The sequence below is a fragment of the Bos indicus x Bos taurus genome, chromosome 9, assembly GCF_003369695.1.
Source record: "Bos indicus x Bos taurus breed Angus x Brahman F1 hybrid chromosome 9, Bos_hybrid_MaternalHap_v2.0, whole genome shotgun sequence".
Classification (NCBI taxonomy): domain Eukaryota; kingdom Metazoa; phylum Chordata; class Mammalia; order Artiodactyla; family Bovidae; genus Bos; species Bos indicus x Bos taurus.
Genome location: NC_040084.1, coordinates 86,987,283 through 87,010,243, shown reverse-complemented (window position 1 = coordinate 87,010,243; position 22,961 = coordinate 86,987,283). Strand labels below are relative to the sequence as shown.

The 22,961-nt window shown below is 42.3% G+C and overlaps 1 protein-coding gene across 1 annotated transcript in view; it reads left to right on the top strand.

Annotated features, from left to right (window-relative positions):
• Positions 1-4,157: 4,157 nt before the first annotated feature.
• The window catches only part of LRP11 (LDL receptor related protein 11), a 57,941-nt gene continuing 39,137 nt past the window's right edge, over positions 4,158-22,961 (top strand). The window contains exons 1-2 of the mRNA XM_027551809.1: positions 4,158-5,161; positions 14,257-14,414. Coding sequence (XP_027407610.1) covers positions 4,528-5,161; positions 14,257-14,414 — 792 coding nt within the window. The 5' untranslated portion in view covers positions 4,158-4,527. The remainder of the gene's footprint in view (positions 5,162-14,256; positions 14,415-22,961) is intronic.

Below are 22,961 nucleotides of genomic sequence, written 5' to 3'. Positions count from 1 at the left end.
ATCTATTCAGATCACAGTTCTGACATTTGTATCCTCACATAAAATTTCTTCTGTCCATTCATAAGGTTTTGATGTTTAGGCTTTCAAATCAAAGCTATCTTATTTCCAAAATAATAGAAATCAGTTTATTTATTTTAGAAATTATAATTTATAAATACATTTATAAATGATAAATAACTTACTTCCTTTATCATAGTTCAGTCACTCAGTCATGTCCAACTCTTTGCAACCCCAAGGACTGCAGCACACTAGGCCTCCCTGGCTATCACCAACTCCTGGAGTTTACTCAAACTCATGTCCATTGAGTCGGTGATGCCATCCAACCCTCTCATCCTCTGTCATCCCCTTCTCCTCCTGCCTTCAATCTTTCCCAGCATCAGAGTCTTTTCAAATGAGTCAGTTTTTTGCATCGGGTGGCCAAAGTATTGGAGTTTCAGTTTCAGCATCAGTTCTTTCAATGACTATTCAGGACTGATTTCCTTTATCACAAGTCATAGCAAAAAAATCAATCAATACAAAGCCTTATAAAGTAAGAAAGTGAACACTTCCCTTCACTGCTCCCATCTTGACCCTAGAAATAACCATTCTTAATAGTTAAAAAAAAAAAAAAAAGGGAAAAAAGTCATTTCCATTTTTCTCAAAAAGATTGGGAAGTTAGCAAAGTGGGGAAGCTATGTGGGTGCTTTAAGGGCTTGGACTTGATGCCACTGAACAATGCGGTCCCACCCCCAACCCCCTCCTCATCCCACTGCCCTCCCCCACCACGGTGGAACAAGTGAGCTGAATGGGTTGCACTCTGTGCTGAGTCTTCACTGTCTCCAAGATGAATGAGGTCACCTGTCCATCTAACAGTTTTGTGAAGGTTGTGTGATATCGTGTGTATGAAAGTGTTTGCAAACCAGGAAATCATATACAATTGTTAGTTATTATATCATATCATCATACATGTTGATTTTTAATACTAATCATTATAATAATAATTAGTTTTAGAAGGTTTGATGATGAAAGTGAAAGTGAAGTTGTTCAGTCGTGTCCGACTTTTTGCGACCCCGTGGACTGTAGCCCACCATGCTCCTCTGTCCATGGGATTTTCCAGGCAAGAGTACTGGAGTGGGTTGCCATTTCCTTCTCCAGAGGATCTTCCCAACCAAGGGATCAAACCCAGGTCTTCTGCATTGTAAGCAAGACACTGTACCGTCTGAGCCACCAGGGAAGTCCTGGGTTTGATGATACCTCTGGAGCCATTCTTATTACATGTGGAGTTTTCTCCTCATAGCAAGCTTTTTCAAGCTCTGAGGTTTAAACAAAACTGGAGTTTATGTGACTCTCAGGGCATCTGAAAGTGGCTGCGGTCATGTGGGGTAAATATCTCACAATGGAGGAAACTGCAGCCCAAAGTGCTACAGCCCAGACGTAGCCTTTGGGGCTAAGAGATCTTTTTTTTTTTAAGCTTCAACATCACTCAAATACACACACACACACACACACACACAACTTTAAATTTTCTCCTTTTCGTAGAATGGCAAAAAATACTAAATTAACTTTTTAATTTTTTTTCTCTATGTTTAGTTTCCAATTTCACCTCCTACTCTGTTCTTTACTTGAAAGCAATAGGTTTCTAACTCTCAGCTGTGAAAATAAATTACAGCAGAGACTGCTATTTTCCTATCCAGTCATTTATTCATACCCTCCTAAAAGTCTAGACATTTAAAAATGTACACTTCACAATCCTCAAGTTTCTAGTAAAAAAAAAAATTTCTGGATGTGCTAGGAACAAGAAAATGTGATTCATAATCATGAGAAAAATGAATCAATAGAAACGGACTCAGAAATAAATGAGACACAGCAGCAGCTTACAAGCAGCTAGAACTTTCAGGTGTAGCCTTCCTTGGGTTGGACTTTTTCATAGGGGTATAGGTCATAAAGTAGCCCACACTTTATTAGGTCACATAAAACAATTCCTCTCAATCTTATAACGCCTCAGCTAAAGGCCTCTGTGCGCACCGTAGAGTGAACTTTGTAGCTCCCCTTAAGCAACTGTGCTCAGATTTCTAGTTAAGTTTGTAGAAAATTGAATGAATGTGACAACTCTGTGTGTATCGTTTCACAGCACTGCCTGTCTTCTGTTACCAAGAGCATCTTGGGGAGCTAAGGTGAAAACAACCATGGACACTGGAGGTGAAGGGCTGAAGATGGTGCCAGATGGTTCCCCAGTTGAGCATGTCCCTTCTCTAGAGTGGCCCTGAGATCACAAGGAGACACCTTCCCCCTCTCTCCAGGAGCCCACATCGCATTGGGAAGACAACGGAGCAGGTCTGGCTGGTTAATAATGAGATTATAATCTGATATTTATTTTTAATATAATATAATTATTTATATAATATAATATTATTTATAATATATTAATTATATTGTTTATTTATATATTATATTTTATAATATATAAATAAATATATATTATACTATAAATATATTAATAAATATATATATTTGTAATATAAATATAAATATATTAAATATTAAAATATAAATATATTTATAAATATATTATATTATAAATATGTTTTATATTATATTATATATTATAATATAATTATTAATGTGATATAATAATTAATATATTATGTATATTATATATAATCATATTATATATAATATATTATAAATATAATATATTTATAATATATCATAAATATATAATATATATTTATAATAAATTAATTATATAATATAATATATGATACTTATTTTTCACATATGATATTTATTTTTCTTTTTTTGACTTACTTCACTCTGACAGACTCTAGGTCCATCCACATCTCAAAAATGATCCAATTTTGTTCCTTTAAATGGCTAAACAATATTCCCTTATATATATGTACTACATCTTCCATTCATCTGTCAATGGACACTTAGCTTGTTTCTATGTACTGAAATATGGCTGATTCACTTTGCTGTGTATCAGAAACTAACACGATATTGTAAAGCAATTATACTTAAAGAAAAAAAAAGGTAAAACATAAAATCATGTCTTCTCTCTGCTACTAGAAAAAAAAATAATGATTTAAAAGAAGTCCTTTGTTTATCTCCAAGGGTGTACTGAAGAGTGCACCTGAAGTCAAAAGGCAATAAATTATTAACTGACAAAAATATTTTTTTAATTAAAATAATAATAAGCCCAGCATGCTTGGACCAGAATGCCCGCCCGGAAGTGGAGGCCAGTAGGGGAGGCACTAGGCCCCTCTGGGGCACTGCCTTCTTCCCACGGCTACCTTCAGTTCAGTTCAGTTGCTCAGTCGTGTCCAAGTCTTTGCGACCTGATGAACCGCAGCACGTCAGGCCTCCCTATCCATCACCAACTCCCGGAGTCCACCCAAACCCATGTCCATGGAGTCAGTGATGCCATCCAACCATCTCATCCTCTGTCATCCCCTTCTCCTCCTGCCCTCAATCTTTCCCAGCATCAGGGTCTTTTCAAATGAGTCAGCTCTTCATATCAGGTGGCCAAAGGATTGGAGTTTCAGCTTCAACATCAGTCCATCCAATGAACACCCAGGACTGATCTCCTTCAGGATGGACTGGTTGGATCTCCTTGCAGTCCAAGGGACTCTCAAGAGTCTTCTCCAACACCACAGTTCAAAAGCATCAATTCTTCAGCGCTCAGCTTTCTTCACAGTCCAACTTTCACATCCATACATGACCACAGGAAAAACCATAGCCTTGACTAGACGGACCTTTGTTGGCAAAGTAATGTCTTTGCTTTTTAATATGCTGTCTAGGTTGGTCATAACTGTCCTTCCAAGGAGTAAACGTCTTTTAATTTCATGGCTGCAATCACCATCTGCAGTGATTTTGGAGCCCAGAAAACTCAAGTCAGCCACTGTTTCCCCATCTATTTGCCATGAAGTGATGGGGCCAGATGCCATGATCTTAGTTTTCTGAATGTTGAACTTTAAACCAACTTTTTCACTCTCTTCTTTCACTTTCATCAAGAGGCTCTTTAGTTCTTCACTTTCTTCCATAAGGGTGGTGTTATCTGCATATCTGACGGCTACCTTCCCCGCCCACAAAAAAAAAAGGGTGGGGGGGCGGAATATGGACGGGGCCGAACTTGCGGGGGGCGGGCCCGGAGGGGCGGGGCTGGGCGAGGCTTGACACGCCCCACTTCCCGCGGCCGCTGTTCACCTCCGGGTGCTGATCCGGTAGACGCGGCCGCCTTCTTGCCGATCTGCTCCCCGGCTCCTGGCAGAGAGTCGCTGTCGCGCCCGGACTTCTGGGAAGGGACGAGGAGCGGTGCCAGGGCGGCGGGCCGGCTATGCCTCCAGCCGCTACGATTCCCGCCGGCGACTGCGCGCCTGCGGCCTCGGGGGCGCAGCGGGGCCCCGGGGAGGCCGCGCTTTGAGGTCTCCGGTGCCTAGCTCCCGCCGCGGCCGCGCCGGAGAACCCCGGGGCCGGCGCTCACCCGTATTCCCTCTCCCTAGCACTCTGACGCCCGGCGTCGCCTCACTTCCTCCGCCGCCGCCCGTCATGGCCTCTGCCGCCCGGGAGAGCGCGGGCTTGGGGCGCAGGCGCCCGCCGCCGCGCCGGGCACTGCCTGGATTGTTGCTGCTGTGCTTGTGGCTGCCCGGTGGCCGCGCGGCCGGCTCGCCCTCCGCGCCGCTGTCCGAGCTGCATGCGCAGCTCTCGGGGGTGGAACAGCTGCTGGAGGAGTTCCGCCGACAGCTACAGCAGGAAAGGCCGCAGGAGGAGCTGGAGCTCGAGCTGCGCGCGGGCGGCGACCCTCAGGAAGGCTGCCCGGGCCCCGGGGGCGGCGGCTACAGGGCTAGGCCCGACGCCATCATCCGCACCAAGGACTCGATCGCGGCCGGCGCCAGCTTCTTGAGCGCGCCGGCGGCCGTGCAGGACTGGCGGCAGTGCCTGCAGGCTTGCTGCCTCGAGCCGCACTGCTCCGTGGCCGTGGTGGAGCTGCCCCGGCGGCCCGCGCCCCCGGCCACCGCGCTCGGCTGCTACCTCTTCAACTGCACCTGGCGAGGACGCAGCGTCTGCAAGTTCGCGCTGCACCGAGGTTACAGCAGCTACAGCCTCAGCCGCTCCCCAGAGGGCGAGCAGGAAGGCCTGGAAGCCGGCGCCCCGGCCCTCACCCGGGCCTCGCCTCGCCTGGGTAAGCACGCCACCCGAGGCCCGGGCCTGGTCGCTTGGGCCCTGCTGTCGCTGCCCTTGTACCTGTTGGTGGCTGCGTCTGGGAGACCTGCCTAGGCAGAACCACTGGGCCCTCCTCAGTCAAGTCAGAAATGAAACATCCGGCTTTGATGTCTCAGTCCTAGGGATGTTTTTTGAGAAACCCCTAGTAGATTGGGTGGAAGCGGGCACGGTGGACTGCTTCTGGAATTTTTCTTAACTTAGGGAGGAATACTGATCTGAAAAGATTCACAGAAATTTGATTTAATGGAAGAGAAAATTTCAGGGGGGAAAGTCTATTTTAGTCTCAGAGGTTCTTATAAGGTATGGTCTGTGTCAAGTAATTACAAGAACAAAATCTAATTAGATGCCAGATTGCTCATAGCAATCACCCTTATTTCTTAGCTTGGCTCTCAGGATTCATGATTCCACCTAAAGTTGCTTTCATCAGACAAAATTCGGAAGGGAATAGGTCAGGTTATTTTGAAGTGGGTCTAACTATTTCCTATGAACTATGATTCTCTTTTTTAAGGAGTGGGGAGAAAAGGAACTCAATTAATTGAAAATAAAATTTAAAGCACCTCTCTTTTGAAGAGGAGCTAAAAAAGATGCTTTTTGCTTGATGGTTTTTATTCTGGGGATGATCAGAATGAGAATTAAGACCTAAACAGGAGGCAAAAAAAAAAAAAAAGTGGCAGGTGGAGATAAGGTCTCAGGAAATAAAACCTTGATTGGGCCTGCTTGTGTTCAGCTGAGTGTGATTGATTGCACTCTGTTGCTGTTTGCTTTATGATGACGCAAAAGTGAAATTATAACAAGACTAGAGGGGCATAGCCTCAGCCACTTTGGAAATCTGGAGTCTCCATGATCTTTAGGTCCAAAGAGAATGGTCTGGAAATCTGTGTCCACAATGGCCCACCTCCCTTCCCACCTCCAGTGGAATAAACATCCAAGGTCACCTGAGATTTCTAGGCCTTAAGGCACACACTGCAAAGGACCCCAAAGTTTTCTCCCTGAAGTGGAGGCGGGAGGCACTTTCACCTACATCCCTGAGCCCACCCATGGCTGTTTCACACACAGCTTTCCTCTGCCCAAGCAGGGATTCAAAAATAAATCCCAGCACCAATGAAACAAAATCCCTTTCCCTTCTCACTGCACAATTGGAGAAAACCAGCATTGCCAAATGGAGCTTTCTTATAAGCCAGTGGAAACAGGAAAGTGGAAACAAGGAAAGAATATATCTGCCATGGGGGGTGGGGGGGACTTTAGTTTATTGTAAAAGTTTCTGAATCCTTTTTTCTTCTACTTCCTTTTCTGACCTTCCTTTCTCTGGGCGGGGGCGGGGGGAAGTTTGTCTAGTAATTCACTTTGGGGATGCTCAGGGGTACACCCAGATGACCACTGGGCTTGGTCCTTATTCAGGAAAAGAGCTGCTCTGCTCACAAGTTCTTTGGATCCCAGGAATATGGAAACATGGAAGGGTGCTGCTTGGCCCAAATGCCCTCATTCTGTCTGCAGAGAGGGCAAAGGTCTCCTCATTCTGTCTGCAGAGAGGGCAAAGGTCTCCTCATTCTGTCTGCAGAGAGGGCAAAGGTCTCCTCATTCTGTCTGCAGAGAGTGCAAAGGTCTCCTCATTCTGTCTGCAGAGAGGGCAAAGGTCTCCTCATTCTGTCTGCAGAGAGGGCAAAGGTCTCCTCATTCTGTCTGCAGAGAGGGCAAAGGTCTCCTCATTCTGTCTGCAGAGAGGGCAAAGGTCTTGTGTTTTTCCTGCCTAGATCCTTAACCTCCTGAAGTTCCCTGTGCTTCTGAGACTAAGTGGTTCCTTCATGAATGTTTTTTGTTTTTCTGAAGCTGTGAGCACATGTAGTTTAAGGCTAAAGGAGCATGAAAATGGTTTAGAAATTTACAGAAAATGTTTTAGGGTCCATTTGAGGGTGAATACAAGGATTATGAAAAAAGGGCAGGGGGCCAGGTGGAATTGCACAGTTCACATTTTTAGCGGACCCCATCAGCCCTGTTTGTTGTTATAGCAGACCCCATCAGCCCTGTTCTTTGTGGACATTTATTGAGTTTGATAAGTGGCACTGCTATAAGCTCCTTAGACACATGAACTCACTCTGTCCTCACAAATCTGTCCTTTCCAAATCTAGGTTCTCTCATAATCTCCAGGGTACTCGAAGCCTTGGTGAGAGAAAGTAACCTGTCCAAAGGTATCATAGAACCTGCTTTGTGGAGCTATGCATTGTAAGTTGTGAGCTGTGCTGTGTGAGTTGTGAACTGTGTTGTGTGAGTTATGACCTGTGTTCTGTGGAGCTGTGAGCTGTGTTATGTGAGCTGTGAGCTGAGTTATATGAGTCATGAGCTGTGCTCTGTGAGTTGTGGAGCTGTATTCTGGGGCAACTTGAATGCTTTCTCCAACAGCATCAGGACACCTGGAAGAAGAGATGCCCTCAGTTGAGTTTCCAGGGTGAGACTGACTAAGCAGCTACCTGGGATGATGGGAGAAGGTGGGAAGGAGTGGAGGATGCTGGAGAGAGAGGTGTGCTGAATTGACGCAATCTTCCTGCAGTTGTGTACAAAGGGCAGGGCAGGGGGCTTGCGGTCCTGAGTCCTGAATTTGAGAGCCGGCTCTTCTCCGTGAGGTTCCCTGCTCATCCTCTTAGGACTTGAGTGCTGGCCTTGCCTCCCAGCTGGGCTGTCATGAGGATCAAGGGTGGACATGCTTTGTGGATTAGAAAGGCAGTTCCCACGTACCTGATGTCACTATGGGACCTTGGCTGTATTGTGTGGCTGACTGGAGGACCTGGGGGTCTATGTTTTCTGATGAAAGTGAGGAGCAGCAGGAAGGAGGCAGTGGAGCGGTTAGGACCTCAGAGGACCCAGAGAATACAGTCTCCAAGAGCTCAAGGGCCAGCACCCTTATGCTCTTTCCATATTTCCATATTCCATATTTCCAGGATATTCAGCCTGAAAACCAGGATCTCTGGGCAAACGCTGGGTAATCTGAGAAGTCAGGCTTGCATCTGTGTTAGGGAAAGTCAGTGTTGGACAGAGCTCTGCCATCCCCTCTGTAAACCCATGCATAGCCACCCCCGGCCTTTCTCTCATCTACTCCAAGGGCAAAGGAAAGAACTGACCTGGGAATGTTCAAAGCTCATCCCTCCGTGAGTGCCTGACCTATTGCATGTTTCTCACATTTTCAACCTCTCCCTTTTGTGTTATAAATAAATATCACAAAGGAGTTGCAAATAATTATGTAATACTATTGAGATAACCAGTGGGAATACATTGAGACCTGCAACTCTGATCACACAGAAATTCCAAATGGGTTAAAGAATTAAATAATTTGCTTAAAAATTAGGCCATAGGTTACTCCATACATAGAAGATTTGAAGAAAATAAATTTCACTATTATACATCTGGGGGGAAGATAACTTTCTAATCAATTAAAGAGATCATAAAGAGAAAGGATGTAGTATACACATGTTTTTAAAAACTTCATTATGTCAAGAAACAAAAGAAATTGCAAATAGAAGTCTGGGAAGGTATGAGACCAGTGTATTTATTATATTAATAGCAAGCTTATGTGAATCAGGAGCTTCTCTGGTAGCTCAGCTGATAAAGAATCCTTCTGCAATGCAGGAGACCTGGTTCTGTGAATTAGTAAGAAAAACAAAAAGAAGTAGGTAAAGCATATGAATACAGCTTCCAGAAGAGGATATTTAATTGATAAACATGGAAAAATGTTCAGCCTTAGAAGTAATCAGAAAAACTCATTTAATACCAGGTTACTGTTCCCAAGTGGCACCAGTGGTAAAGAACCCGCCTGCCAATGCAGGAGACCTTAGAGACTCTTTCAGTCCCTGGGTCAGGAAGATCCCCTGGAGGAGGGCATGGCAACCCACTCCAGTATTCTTGCCTGGAGAATCCCATGGACAGAGGAGCCTGGCAGAGTACAAGTCCATAGGGTCACAAAGAGTCGGACACAACTAAAGTGACTTAGCACACACACATGCACTGTTGTTACACTGGCAATAATAAGTTTACTGAAGTTACATTGATGTGCATGTGGTGAACTTATAATCATACATGGTCACTGAAAGTGTACATTGAAATGTCTCTTTTGGAAATCAATCAAGAAAGACATCAGAGAACGTTAAAATATTCATTCTCCTGAGATATGTTTTAAGGAAAATGATCCATGCTAAAGAAAAGTATGAGCAAAAAAATTATTGTGGCATTATGTATGATGGTGAAGAAAATTGGTAACAAAGTAATGTCCAGTAGTAGAGGCTAGGGACTTAAAGTGACAACTGTGAAGCTTATACAGTGACACAAGCAATGGTAGGATATATGAATAAATATCAATAAGTAAGAATACATCAATAAGTTGGGTTAAATTCAGGATGTAACTTTATATTTACTGTAACTAGAATACATGTGAGTGCTCCCAAAATATACTGGGTTAAGTAGAGCCTTTCAGTTAGACAGATCTGAGCTGACATCTCAAGTGACAAATTCATCACTTGTGTGGTCTTAGGCAACTAACTTAGCCAATCTGACCTAGTTTCCTCAAAGACTTGTGAAAACTGGGTGAATTTATGGCTCAAAAATGCTTCATGTGATGCCTGGTACAAAGAAATCACCCAGTAAATAGTTCAGTTCAGTTCAGTCGCTCAGTCGTGTCCGGCTCTTTGCGACCCCATGAATCACAGCACGCCAGGCCTCCCTGTCCATCACAAACTCCCGGAGTTCACTCAGACTCACGTCCATCGAGTCAGTGATGCCATCCAGCCATCTCACCCTCTGTCGTCCCCTTCTCCTCTTGCCCCCAATCCCTCCCAGCATCAGAGTCTTTTCCAATGAGTCAACTCTTCGCATGAGGTGGCCAAAGTACTGAAGTTTCACCTTCAGCATCATTCCTTCCAAAGAAATCCCAGGGCTGATCTCCTTCAGAATGGACTGGTTGGATCTCCTTGCAGTCCAAGGGACTCTCAAGAGTCTTCTCCAACACCACAGTTCAAAAGCATCAATTCTTCGGTGCTCAGCTTTCTTCACAGTCCAACTCTCACATCCATACATGACCACTGGAAAAACCATAGCCTTGACTAGACGGACCTTTGTTGGCAAAGTAATGTCTCTGCTTTTCAATATGCTATCTAGGTTGGTCATAACTTTTCTTCCAAGGAGTAAGCATCTTTTAATTTCATGGCTGCAATCACCATCTGCAGTGATTTTGGAGCCCCCAAAAATAAAGTCTGACACTGTTTCCACTGTTTCCCCATCTATTTGCCATGAAGTGATGGGACCAGATGCCATGATCTTCGTTTTCTGAATGTTGAGCTTTAAGACAACTTTTTTCACTTTCTTCTTTCACTTTCATCAAGAGGCTTTTTAGTTCCTCTTCAGTTTCTGCCATAAGGGTGGTGTCATCTGTTACTTATTATTGGGTTTCCCTGGTGGTTCAGTGGTAAAGAATCTGCCTGCAATGCACAAGACCCGGGTTCGATCCCTAGGTGGGGAAGATACTCTGGAGAATGGAATGGCTGCCCACTCCAGTATTCCTGCTTGGGAAATCCCGTGGACAGAGGAGCCTGGCAGGCTATGGTCCATGGGGTGGTAAAGAGTTGGACGCGACTGACCAGCTAAACACCGCCATCACCAACATTAATTGCTATTATCAGCAGCTCAGATGGGGAAAGACGAACAATAGACATCAAAAATGAAAACAATCATATTGGGGTTGTAAATAACTTTTTCCTGACATGTTGCAATTAAGAAAAGAAAAAAGTTCACAAAAGCAAACAGAAAAATCAAGATGGATTTTGACCTTTAATATCTAGGGCTCTTCTCTTAGTCTGGCTGGCCCCACTTCCACATCCTCAGCCTTGGCTATTGGTGCCCACGCAATAAGACCCAGATTCCTCTTTCTTGTCAATAAGGCATTGCTCAGAGCAACATATAGAAAATCAGAGTAGTTAATATACCTCTCTGCATAAAGTGCCACCTTGATAGGCTCCATCAAGATGGATATGAGTTTTATTTCATCTCTGTGGATCATACCAAATATGCTTAATCTTCAAAAGAAATCAGTGTTTCCAGAGTACTTCACATTGGCTTATTACATTTTTATAACAAAAACTCAAAGTGACATTTAAGCTTGTTGTTCATCGAGTCAAATTTTTTTGAGTGACGGCACACTCCTTTCCTCTCTTTGTTGTCATTTGTTTATTTTTTAAGACCTGTTTCTGGCTTAAGTCGCCTAAGCCAAATCGCTTTGGGTTGCTTTATTTTTAAGATTTTATTTACTTACATGTTTATTTATGGTCGTATTAGTTCTTCATCGCTGCATGCGGGCTTTCTCTAGTTTCAGTGCACGGGCCTCCCATTACAGTGGCTTCTCTTGTTGCAGAGCTCAGGCTCTCTGGCTCTAGGGCTCAGTAGTTGCGGTGTATGAGCTTAGTTGCCCCACTGCTTGTGGGATCTTAGTTTCCAGACTAGGGATCGAACCCATGTCCCCTTCCATGGCAAGCAGATTTTTTAACCATGGGACCACCAGGGAAGTCCCAGCTCTGACTTATTTTTAAATACATTATACAGTGTAATTTGCCTGGACTTAAACTGAGGAGGGAATACAATTCTATTATTTTTGATACAACGACCAATTTAGAGGATATGGAGATTTCACTGTGTTCATAAACCATATCTTTAAGCTTCCCTAAAGAAAAGTAAATGACTACAGTGACTTTTTTTTTCTTCCAGGAGGGCCAGGACTAGTTTTATAACATGTGCAGTATTTCCAAGCTTATCTGATTTTTCCATCTTAAATATTTTTGGGTAAACCTTTCAGGGCCTAGGACTTCCCTGGCAGTCCAGGGGTTAGGATTCTGCTCTTCTTCCACTTCCGCAATGGGTGAGTGTTCAATCCCGGTTGGGAAACTAAGATCCCACAAGCTTTTCAGCAAGGCACAAAAGATTCCAGAATTGTAATGTAAACCATTGCGTGGAAAGTGATGAACCTTTCAGAGGCAAAGGAAAGTTCTCTATAAAACTAAAAGAGGGCCTATTAGTAAAGCAGTTGTCATCTCTCTGCTTCCCTGAGAGAAGCAGAATAAAGTCATCAGGCACTGGCTCTTTGCTCAAGGGGTAAAAAACAGACCAATTGTCTTCTAAGACAGGGGTTGCTTATGTGGCATAATTTGATTACTCATTGTTTTAAGTGACTGTAAAAATGGGACTCATTTTCTCAATAGGAATATGTACCCTTTGGCAACAGCAAATGTGCTGATTCCTTGTGTTAGTCGCTGAGTCATGTTCAGCTTTTTGTGATCCCATGGATTGCTTCATGCCATCCATGCTTGCAATGGTGGGATGTCCTCCACCATCTCCTGGAGTTTGCTCAAACTAATGTCCATTGAGTCAGTGTTACTATCTAACCATCTCATCCTCTGCTGTCCCCTTCTCCTCCTGCCCTCAACCTTTCCTAGCATCAGGGTCTTTTTCAATGAGTCAGTTCTTTGCATCAGGTGGCCAAAATATTGGAGCTTCAGCTTCTGCATCAGTCCTTCCAATGATCAATCAAGGCTGATTTCCTTTCAGGTTTACTGGTTTGATCTCCTTGCAGTCTGAGAAAATAATAGGATTACTGCTAGCTTCAACTGTCAGGCTGTTGCAGAAACCAGTACTCAAGAAACCAAGCACCACACTTGGAGAGTTGGAGAACTCAGGTTTATTAAGCCAGCGGGCCCAGAGGAGTTAACACTCTAAGCTCTGAGCCCCGAACAAAGGGATTACAGAGTTTTTATAGACAGACTGTAGTGAGCAACACTAGCTGTTAATAGGCTGGTTTAAACTAAGGGGTTTCTCATGTGGGGGAACAGTGGTCACGATGAGGAGGGGGATGCCTGACCTGAACAGGCATGGTTAAGCAGGTTTACAGGGGCTGAGTGATTGCAAAGAGCAGAACAAGGGTGAGCGAAATAAGCTCCAATTCCTAGTATTGCAAGTCCCCACTTTCTGAGACTATGTGACCTATGTGATCTAGACTTTGCAAGGGGCAAGCTGAGTTACAGAGGCAGGAGAAGGAGGGTATGTAAAACTTTAACTTTTCCTCTTCAAGGCAGTGGGTATCTGGATTGGCCCTTAGAAGTTTGCTTGAGGGGCAACTTCAGCTGTGCAGAAGGAGAGCACTGTCTTAACAACATCATTCAAAATAAGTTAAGGAAGTCCAGCCCAAAATTCAGATCAAGTTTTGGTGCTAGAGGAGGAAGGAGATAGTGGAATAGTGGATGCCAAGAAGGATGTATTACAAAAGCCTGCAGAGTTATTTCTTCCCAGCTAAATTACTAAGTTTTGGGGACTTCCCTGGTGGCCAAGTGGTTAGGACTTCACCTTCCAATGCGGGGGTGGGGGGTGGGGGTGGGGCGGGTGTGTGTGCAGTTTTGATCCTTGCTCGGGGATCTAAGTCCCACATGCCTCATGGCTAAAAAACCAAAACATGAAACGAAAGAAATACTATAATAAATTCAATGAAGACTTTAACAATGGTCCACATCAAAATAGAAATTACTAAGCTTCATCAAAATATATGTGCATTTGCATAAGTTTACTAATAGGATGCTTAAATCACGTAAAATATCCACAATTCTGCTCTTAGGAATGTTTTCTGTATCTGATGGCTTCTATCAACCATCCCTGGAGTGGCTGTCCATCATGTTTAATATTTAGTGGACACAGTGAGAATTACTATGAAGGAGAAAAGCTAAATATCAATACACACTTGTTTGCTATTAATATTTTAGGGTATCTCAAATTCTGTATCAGCTTCCCTTAGAAAAACTAGTAAGAAGCTGTGAATCTCTTCTGTTTTCCTAGATGAAAATTGGATTCCAAGAATTTCTATGTGAATTTTATGTGAATCCAAGAACTTGCCTTAACTTTCCAGATTTAATTTATTGCAATGAAAATAAGAAAATAACTTTCAGTTGCTATACATACTCTTGGCAAAAATACCTCTCATAATAAATGAGAAAAAATAGGGAATCATTTCTCCTATGAATTATTTCTTTTCTTTCACAGAAAAGGACGAGCCTCCACTCAGCAAGGCTGGGCAGGATGTGGTTTTGCATCTGCCCACAGATGGCGTGATTCTGGATGGCCGAGAAAGCACAGATGACCACGCCATCGTCCAGTATGAGTGGACACTGCTGCAAGGTGACCCGACAGTGGACATGAAGGTAATTCATGTTGTAATAAAGAAAACTAATGTTTCAGCAAAGTGATCTTTCTACTTACAGTCCTCGAATGTCTATAAATTGGCAGCAGTGTGGAGAAAGCATAAAAATGATTGTTGAAAAGGTGTCTTGTTATATGAATTTACTTTTCTTCTGAGTAAACAGTGATCCTGACCATGTGTTTTGTTCTTATTTTATTTTTTTGGCCACACTGTTCAGCTTGTGGGATCTCAGCTTCCCAACCAGGGATAGAACCCAGGCCCTTGGCAGTGAGTGCATGGAGTCCTCAGCTCTGGACCACCAGGGAAGACCCTGGCCATGTGTTTTAAAGCTTACCTTCATTCTTGCTTTTTTGTCAACTTCTCCAGAGCACATAAAACCTTCAAGGAGAAAGACTCATGCTTTGTTTTATTGACTCGGATTAAAAAATGTTTTTAAAACATTTAAGAAATGTTAAAAGCATTATATATTTTCCTTTCTTCTTTGTTTCAGTTCACAGCCCAAGTAGAAAATATCAAGAATACAAAAGAGCATAGAGAGGAAAATAACAACAAAATGAACTTACTGTTCACATGATCCAGAAAGCAAGCTTCTCACTTAGCATTAGGCCTACCTGAGTTAGTTGAGTTAATTAAGTGAGGGGAGTTTGACATTAAGCCCTCCTATCAAGTGCTCCTCACTGATTTTCATAAGGCTTACCTGGGCTGGAATTGCAGCTGATGGGAATGAGCCTCTTGTCCAGTGCCTACCTACACTCAGTTAAGATGTAACTGACATGCAACATTATATCAGTTTCAGATGTAGGACATCATGACTTGATATATGTATATATTGTGAAATGATCATCATAGTAAGTCTAGTTAACATCTGTCACCACACAAAGTTACAATTTTTTTTCTTGTGATAACAACTGTTATGATTTACTCTCTTCAGTTCAGTTCAGTTCAGTTTAGTTCAGCCCCTCAGTCGTGTCCGACTCTTTGCAACCCCATGAATTGCAGCACGCCAGGCCTCCCTGTCCATCACCATCTCCCAGAGTTCACTCAAACTCATGTCCATCGAGTAGGTGATGCCATCCAGCCATCTCATCCTCTGTCGTCCCCTTCTCCTCCTGTCCCCAATCCCTCCCAGCATCAGAGTCTTTTCCAATGAGTCAACTCTTCGCATGAGGTAGCCAAAGTACCAGAGTTTCAGCTTTAGCATCATTCCTTCCAAAGAACACCCAGGACTGATCTCCTTCAGAATGGACTGGTTGGATCTCCTTGCAGTCCAAGGGACTCTCAAGAGTCTTCTCCAACACCACAGTTCAAAAGCATCAATTCTTCGGCGCTCAGCTTTCTTCACAGTCCAACTCTCACATCCATACATGACCACTGGAAAAACCATAGCCTTGACTAGATGGACCTTTGTTAGCAACTTTCAAATAAGAGACAGTGTTATTGACTGAAATCACCATGCTGTACATTACATCCCATGGCTTATTTATTTTATAACTGGAAATTTGTACCTTTTGACTCCTTTCACCCAGTCCTGCCCCCTGCCTCTGGCAACCACCAGTCTGTTCGCTATATCTCTGAGCTTGGTTTGGGGTTTTTTGTTTGTTTGTTTTAGATTCCATGTAAGTGTGAGATCATACAGTATTTAATTTTTCTGTCTGGTTTATTTCACTGACCATAATGACCTCAAGGACCCTCCATGTTGTTGCTAATGGCAAGATTTCCTTCTTTTTGTACACCGAATTTTCATTATGCTCTTATCAGTTGATGGACGTTTAGGCTGTTTCCATATCTTGGCTATTGTAATAACACAGCAGTGAACATGGGGTGCATATATCCTTTTTAAATTTTATTTATTTTATTTTTGGCTGCTCTGGGTCTTCCTTGCTGTGCACGGGCTTTCTTTAGTTGTGGCAAGCAGGGGCTACTCTCTAGTTTCAGTGCAAGGGTGCTCATTGCAGGGGCTTCTCTTGTTGTGGAGCACAGGCTCTAGAGTACCTGGCTTCAGTAGTTGCAGTATGGGCTCAGTTTGTGGCCGCATGGCACATGGAGTCTTCCTGGACCAAGGATTGAACCCGTGTCCCCTGCATGGCAGGCAGATTCTTAACCACTGGACCACAAGGGAAGTCCTATATGTCTTTTCAAGTTAGTGTTTCTGTTTCCTTCAGATAAATACCCAAACGTTGAATTGCTGTATAAACAGAGTCTTCAGTTGTTAGGAAAGTGGCTTTGTATTAACCCTGCTGGGCCTCTTTGTAGATAAGAGTATTTCCTGGCTTAGGCAGATAAACTTCATCCAATCACTCCAATCAGAGAAGGTGGAGAAAAATCTGTGTTGGTTTGCCAGGGCTACCATAGCAGAATACCACAGACTGGATGCCTTAAACAATGTATTTCTCACAGTCCTAGAGGCTGAAAGTCCAAGGTCAAGGTGTCAGCAGGTCTGCTATCTTCTAAGGCCTCTCTCCTTGGCTTGCAGGTGGCTGTCTTCTCCTTCCTACATCTTCACAGGCTCTTCCCACTGTGAGGAAATACTGATTTCTCTTCTCTTGGGATGAAAATAAGAACGGTAATCAGCTAGTCCCTTAAGACTGATTTAAGCACGTTGATTTATCCAAAGACTATACAGTCTTAGAATTGGACCAGACCTTCGACCAGCATCTTACCCAGTCTCCTATCCATACAAGAGGCCCTGCTTTCACCTCCCTTCTAGTGGTCATCCAGCCTGCCTGGTATTTCCAGAGATGAAAGCTCACTAGTTCGCATCATGTCCTATGACATCTTTAATCAGCTCTCATTACTGGGCCAATACATGTGCCTCCCTGTTACTTCTATGCAACTATGTTGGGTCTTCCTTTTGGAAAAGCACTGAACACATCTTTTTAGTCTATGCAGCAGCAATTAAAGTTCGTTTTTTTTTGTTTTTGTTTTTTTAATGAACGTCACCACTGAAAATGGTCTTCTCAGAACTCAACACTCTCAGTTCTTGCAATGTTCCTCATATGAATTGGCTCTTAGACTGTCTACCATCCAGCCTTTTTTAGATTTTCTCAGGTTCATTCATGCCCCTCTTAAAATCTGAACCCCCTAATTGAAACCCATACTTAAACTGTGGTTCTTCTTGACAGACTATTACCTCCTGTGATCCAGACATTGTCTCACTTCTATTAATGAAGATTCATTTACATAAACTATTTTAGTATCTGCTTCTCACTATAGGTTCCTGTTGAGCGTGCCATCAGAAACTACAAATATGCATGCTGAGTCGTGTCCATCCATCCCTTTGTGACACCACAGACTGTAACCCGCCAGGCTCCTCTGTCCATGGGATTTTCCAAGCAAGTGCTAGAGTGGGTTGCCATTTCCTCCTCCAGGGTAGGTTAATGTTGAGCTTTCCATTAGAAGGAACATCTAAAGCCTACTTCATCTTTCCACACAAATAGCCATCTTGAGGTCTCCCCCATTCTGTGTTTGTGTAATTGATTTATTGAGCCTGACTGCAAGGCCATATGTTTATCCTTTTTATACTTAAGTGTAGTTTTCAGCTACAACAGAAATAATTTTTGAACTTTGAGTATCATCCATTATATTGGGCTTGGCTGAGTCCCTTCACTGTTCACCTGAAACTGTCACATTGTTAACTGGCTATATATCCCAATACAAAATTTAAAGTTTAAAAAAAAAATTTTGTTTGGGTTTTTCTGTAAGATAATAAACCTGATGAAAAACTCAAATGAACGTTTTGCCAACCCAGTGTTTATTATTCCTCTGTGCATTGTGTCAGCTGCAAAATTAATATATTTTTACTGAATTTCTGAAAATTAAGATTGATAAATCTTAAGCCTTAAAGAGGGCTTCTCCGGTAGCTCAGACAGTAAAGAATCCAGCACCAGCAGCAGCAGTGCAGGAGACCCACGTTCAGTCCCTGGGTCAGGAAGATCCCCTGGAGGAAGGAAGGACAACTCACTCCCACATTCTTGCCTGGAGAATTCCATGGACAGACTATGGGGTCGCAGAATCGTACACAACTGAGCGACTAACACTTTCACTTTTACTTTCAAGATTGATCAGAAAAGGTGCATGAACAAGCCACTGATCAGACCTCTATGAGAGTTCCCTTCAGGTGGACGCTGACTATTAACTGGCACTCATGGATATATTTGGTCAAGCAATTGCAAATCTGTCTCTATGATCACCTAGATTTTCACAGTTGCTATGAAAAGCTTTATTCTGTAGATTATGAATTGTGTGTATGAATGCCAAATAAAAATAATGCTTATGATTCCGTATTAAATTTACTGAAGGTGTTTATAAAGAAGTAACAAAATTAGGCATTTAAGGCTGACTAAAGAGGAAAATGTGTGGGGCTTCCCTGGCAGTCCAGTGGTTAAGACTCTGCACTTCCACTGCAGGAGGTGGGGATTCCATCTCTGGTCAGAAGAACTAAGGAAAGAAAAAAGAGGAAATTGTGGACCAATTCCCTAGCCAAGTTATAACAGTGATAGCACATAGACTTAAGACTATAAAGCCACCATCTAGCAACAAAGCCTGCAATAGAGGAGCTATTTGCTCTCAAATTGCAACTGTCTTATAGTGGTTATTTATAATTATTTATAAATAATTTATATATAAAATATTATACATATAAATATATATTGTATATATTATATAATTATATTATGTATGTTATATATTATATTAATATATAAATATAGTCATAAATAATTATATATTTATATATAATTATATATTATATAATTATATATACTATAATGTATATTATATAATTATATATAATTATATAAAATATATATAATTATATATATTTATATATAATTATATATATTTATGTATACTATAATATATATAAATATATATTCGTGAGACATTCATGAATGCCCTCAAAGGTAACTCAACTCTCATTGGTCAGGCTTTCCACTGAGTGCCTATCCCAACCCCTTCTTGAGCCCTCCCCTCTCTTCACTATCTGCAGAATTCTCACCCCTTTTCTCATCTTCCATAATACAATAGTCAACCCTCGCTTTGTTTCGCAATACTTTAAGACCAGTTTCCAGGACCTATCCTTTCACATCCAAATCACCCATTTAGGTCTCCAAAAAACAAAAATAAATGAGGTTCTCCATCTTAAGAAGAATTATGCTCCCACCTTAATTATGTTAAAATTAATAGCTAACCTTATTTTAGCATCTGGTGTGTGTCCAGTATTGTTCTCAGCACTTTAAATGGACTAAGTATAAGGAAAAGCTCATATTCTTATGGAAAAGCTCATATGGTTTCCTCATTTATGAAGAAAATGAGTAAGAGAGATGACTGGCCATGACCAAGAGGATCTGTTTGTTTTGTTTTGTGCTTTGGCTGACCCATGCGGCTTTCAGGATCTTAGTTCCCTGACCAGGGATTAGACCCAGGCCACAGCAGTGAACGTGCCAAGCCCTAGCCGCCAGACCACTAGGGAATTCCAAGAGGTTTCCGACTTTAAAGTTACATATTTTCTGCTTTCTAACAGGATATTCTACATCCGTTTAACTGAATATTATTCTGTAACACATTCTTAAATGTAAGAAGACACTTTTTTCAGATAGTCCATTATATGTTGCTGAGTTTCATGATTATTTAATGTAATACGTTAAATCTGAAGTCAGAATGTAAAATATGATACAGAATATGACAATGTTCAGGGAGATTTGAAATTCATAAATCTGTAGATTGATTTCCACTCATCAGATGTGGAAAATTGAGCTAAACTGAAAGTGTTAGTTGCTCAGTCATGTCTGACTCTTTGTGACTCCACGGACTGTAGCCCGCCAGGCTCCTCTGTCCATGGGGATTCTTCAGGAAGAATACTGGAGTGGGTTGCCATTCTCTTCTCCAGGGAATCTTCCCCACCCGTGTCTCCTGCATTGCAGGTGGAGCCACAGGTAACGGAAGCCTACTAAAGGATGGATGTTGTTTACACTAATAACTTCATTATTAACTTAAAACCAATTGCACACTGGTGTGTCTGCTATAAATAATTAATTTTTACAAACATATAGGTGTATTATCTACTTTGAAACATGTTTGGGAAGTGGAAATAATAATTACACCAGGACCACAGAGATAAACTGAGACTGTCTTGAGCAAACAGATACATGGGTCCCTCTTAATAAAACTCAAGTTTCATGAGACTGAATGATTAGTCTCCTAATTAATCTCATTTTTAGATCCCCTTAAATGGATTAAAATAGGATTTTAAAACTGAGGCTTAGAGAAAATGTTTTCTGGTAAAGGAACATAATAGAAAGAAGAATATTGACTTTTTGTCCTAGGGGAAAGAGAACACAAAATAAATGTCAAATTTCAAATTGTCTTCTGTCTTACGTAGATGTTTTGTGGTTTACCCCTCCTCAGTAAGATTGCCTGGGAAATAATCTGGGTCAATACTGAAAATGACCATAAAAGGAAAGAATCGTATATGTTAAGGAGAATATTTAAAAACATATTAAAAGACTTTCTAAACATTTAGTTAGCAGGGTTTTCAAGGCAGCCTGGGTTGTTTAACCAATACACAAAGTTCCAGAGAACCCATGTGATCTTTGAAGAGTAAAGGCTATTAATAACTATATCTGTCTTCTGTTTTTCAATTATGTTTGTTGATAACAGGTCAAGAAAATATATAAAATCTATACTATCACAGCAGAATTTATAAGGATTATGAAAGATTTCTTTAGAATTATTTTCAATGAGGGACAGAGTGAAGAGTGGATAGGGATTTCAGTCATTTGTATGCTACCAGGATTTCTCCCCCTTCCTCTTTCCCTCCCCTCCCTCCTCTCTTCCTTCTTCCATTTCTTCTTCCTTCTGTCCTTCCTCTTCCTTCTTATCTTTCTTTCTTCCTTCCTTAAAAATTTTTCCCTTTATCTCCTGAAGCCTAGAACTATACTTTGTGCTCACTAGGATGCTAACACTCGCTAATTGATTGGCTCCTTTAAAAAAAAAATGATTGACTATTTTGCTAACCTTTCAAAAAACTTCCCTTTTAACCCTCAAATTTTTATCATCCTTCCTAGCAAGATCAGCATTGTTCCACACTCTGGCCTCACACTGATGTTAGGAAGGGCCACTAAGAGCTATCTAACAATTACTTTGTATCTCATCAAAGTAGATCCTAGACACATATCACCTATTGTTTTTTCTTGGCTACTGGACAATATCTAGTCTTCATGAAACAAACTGTAAATCCCTTTAATAAAAGTTATCCTAGATATTCTAGACCATGGGGTAGGGGTAGAGGAGCGAAGGGGAGTAAACTGTTTCTAAATTTTAAAAAGAGAAATGATATTAATAAATAACTGAGAAAGCTTCCTATCACATTTCAAATATTTCTTTCCTCCCTCAGTGAGTCAGTTTAACAGTGAATGAAAGAGAAATTCTAACACAGCCTCTGCTTGGCTTTGGTTTTTGAATCCTCGATTCACCACTTCCCTGTGCCAGATGGGATAACAAAAGCCCTCTTTCAAGGTATTATCGTTGCATGAACAGGGACACCCTTCCATGGCCCAAGACTGGGCTCTTGTCTAACACTTGGGCACAAATGTCCCAAGGAGACACAGGTGCTGACAGAGTAAGAGAACTCACTGGAAAGGGGCACCTGGGTGGAGAACAGCAGGATAAGGGGACCCATGAGAACTGCTCTGCCACTTGGCTCACAGTCTTGGCCTTTATGGTGATGGGATTAGTTTCCAGGTTGTCTCTGGCCAATCATTCTGACTCAGGGTCCTTCCTGGTAGCACAGGGATTTCTCAGCCAAGATGGATTCCAGCGAGAAGGATTCTGGGAGGTTGGTAGGACATAGTGGTAAAGAACCTGCCTGCCAATGCAGGAGACATAAAGAGACACTGCAACCCCCCTAGTATTGTTGCCTGGAGAATCCGATGGACAGAGGAGTGTGGCAGGCTGCCGTCCATGGGGTCACACAGAGTTGGAGACAACTGAAGTGACAGCATACACACACACACACACACACACACACACACACACACGGTAGGACATATGGACTGGCATCTACTCTCTCCTTCTGACCTTTGCTGAATTCTTTCAGTTGGAGGTAGTTCAATAGGTTCCACGTTCCTTACTACTGTAGGGCAACTCATGCAAGTGATTATTGTTGAACATGGCCAGAGTGAGTGGGCGGTTTCAGTCAGTGGTTCTCCTAACATTATTACTGTGATGAAAGGATGAAATGCAAATGCAAATAAGACCCCTGGAACAGTGAGCAGCACAGAGTAAACAGTCAAAAAGCGTGTTATTCTATTTATTCTGAGATCATCTTTTCTTCGATGGTATCCACATGGTCTCTGGTAATCCTGTCTTGTACCCAGACAGATTATGTTCATGCCTGGGTAATGTTCTCTTAGAGATTCTCCCAAGGAACCCCAAATACTTACTCCCTGTGTTCAACAGTGCCCAGAAGGCCTTTAACAGGGAACAAAACCTCATACCTCCAGTGCCTGTGGAGGAAATCCTCCGAACTCTGGTCTTGAGGTATGAGATA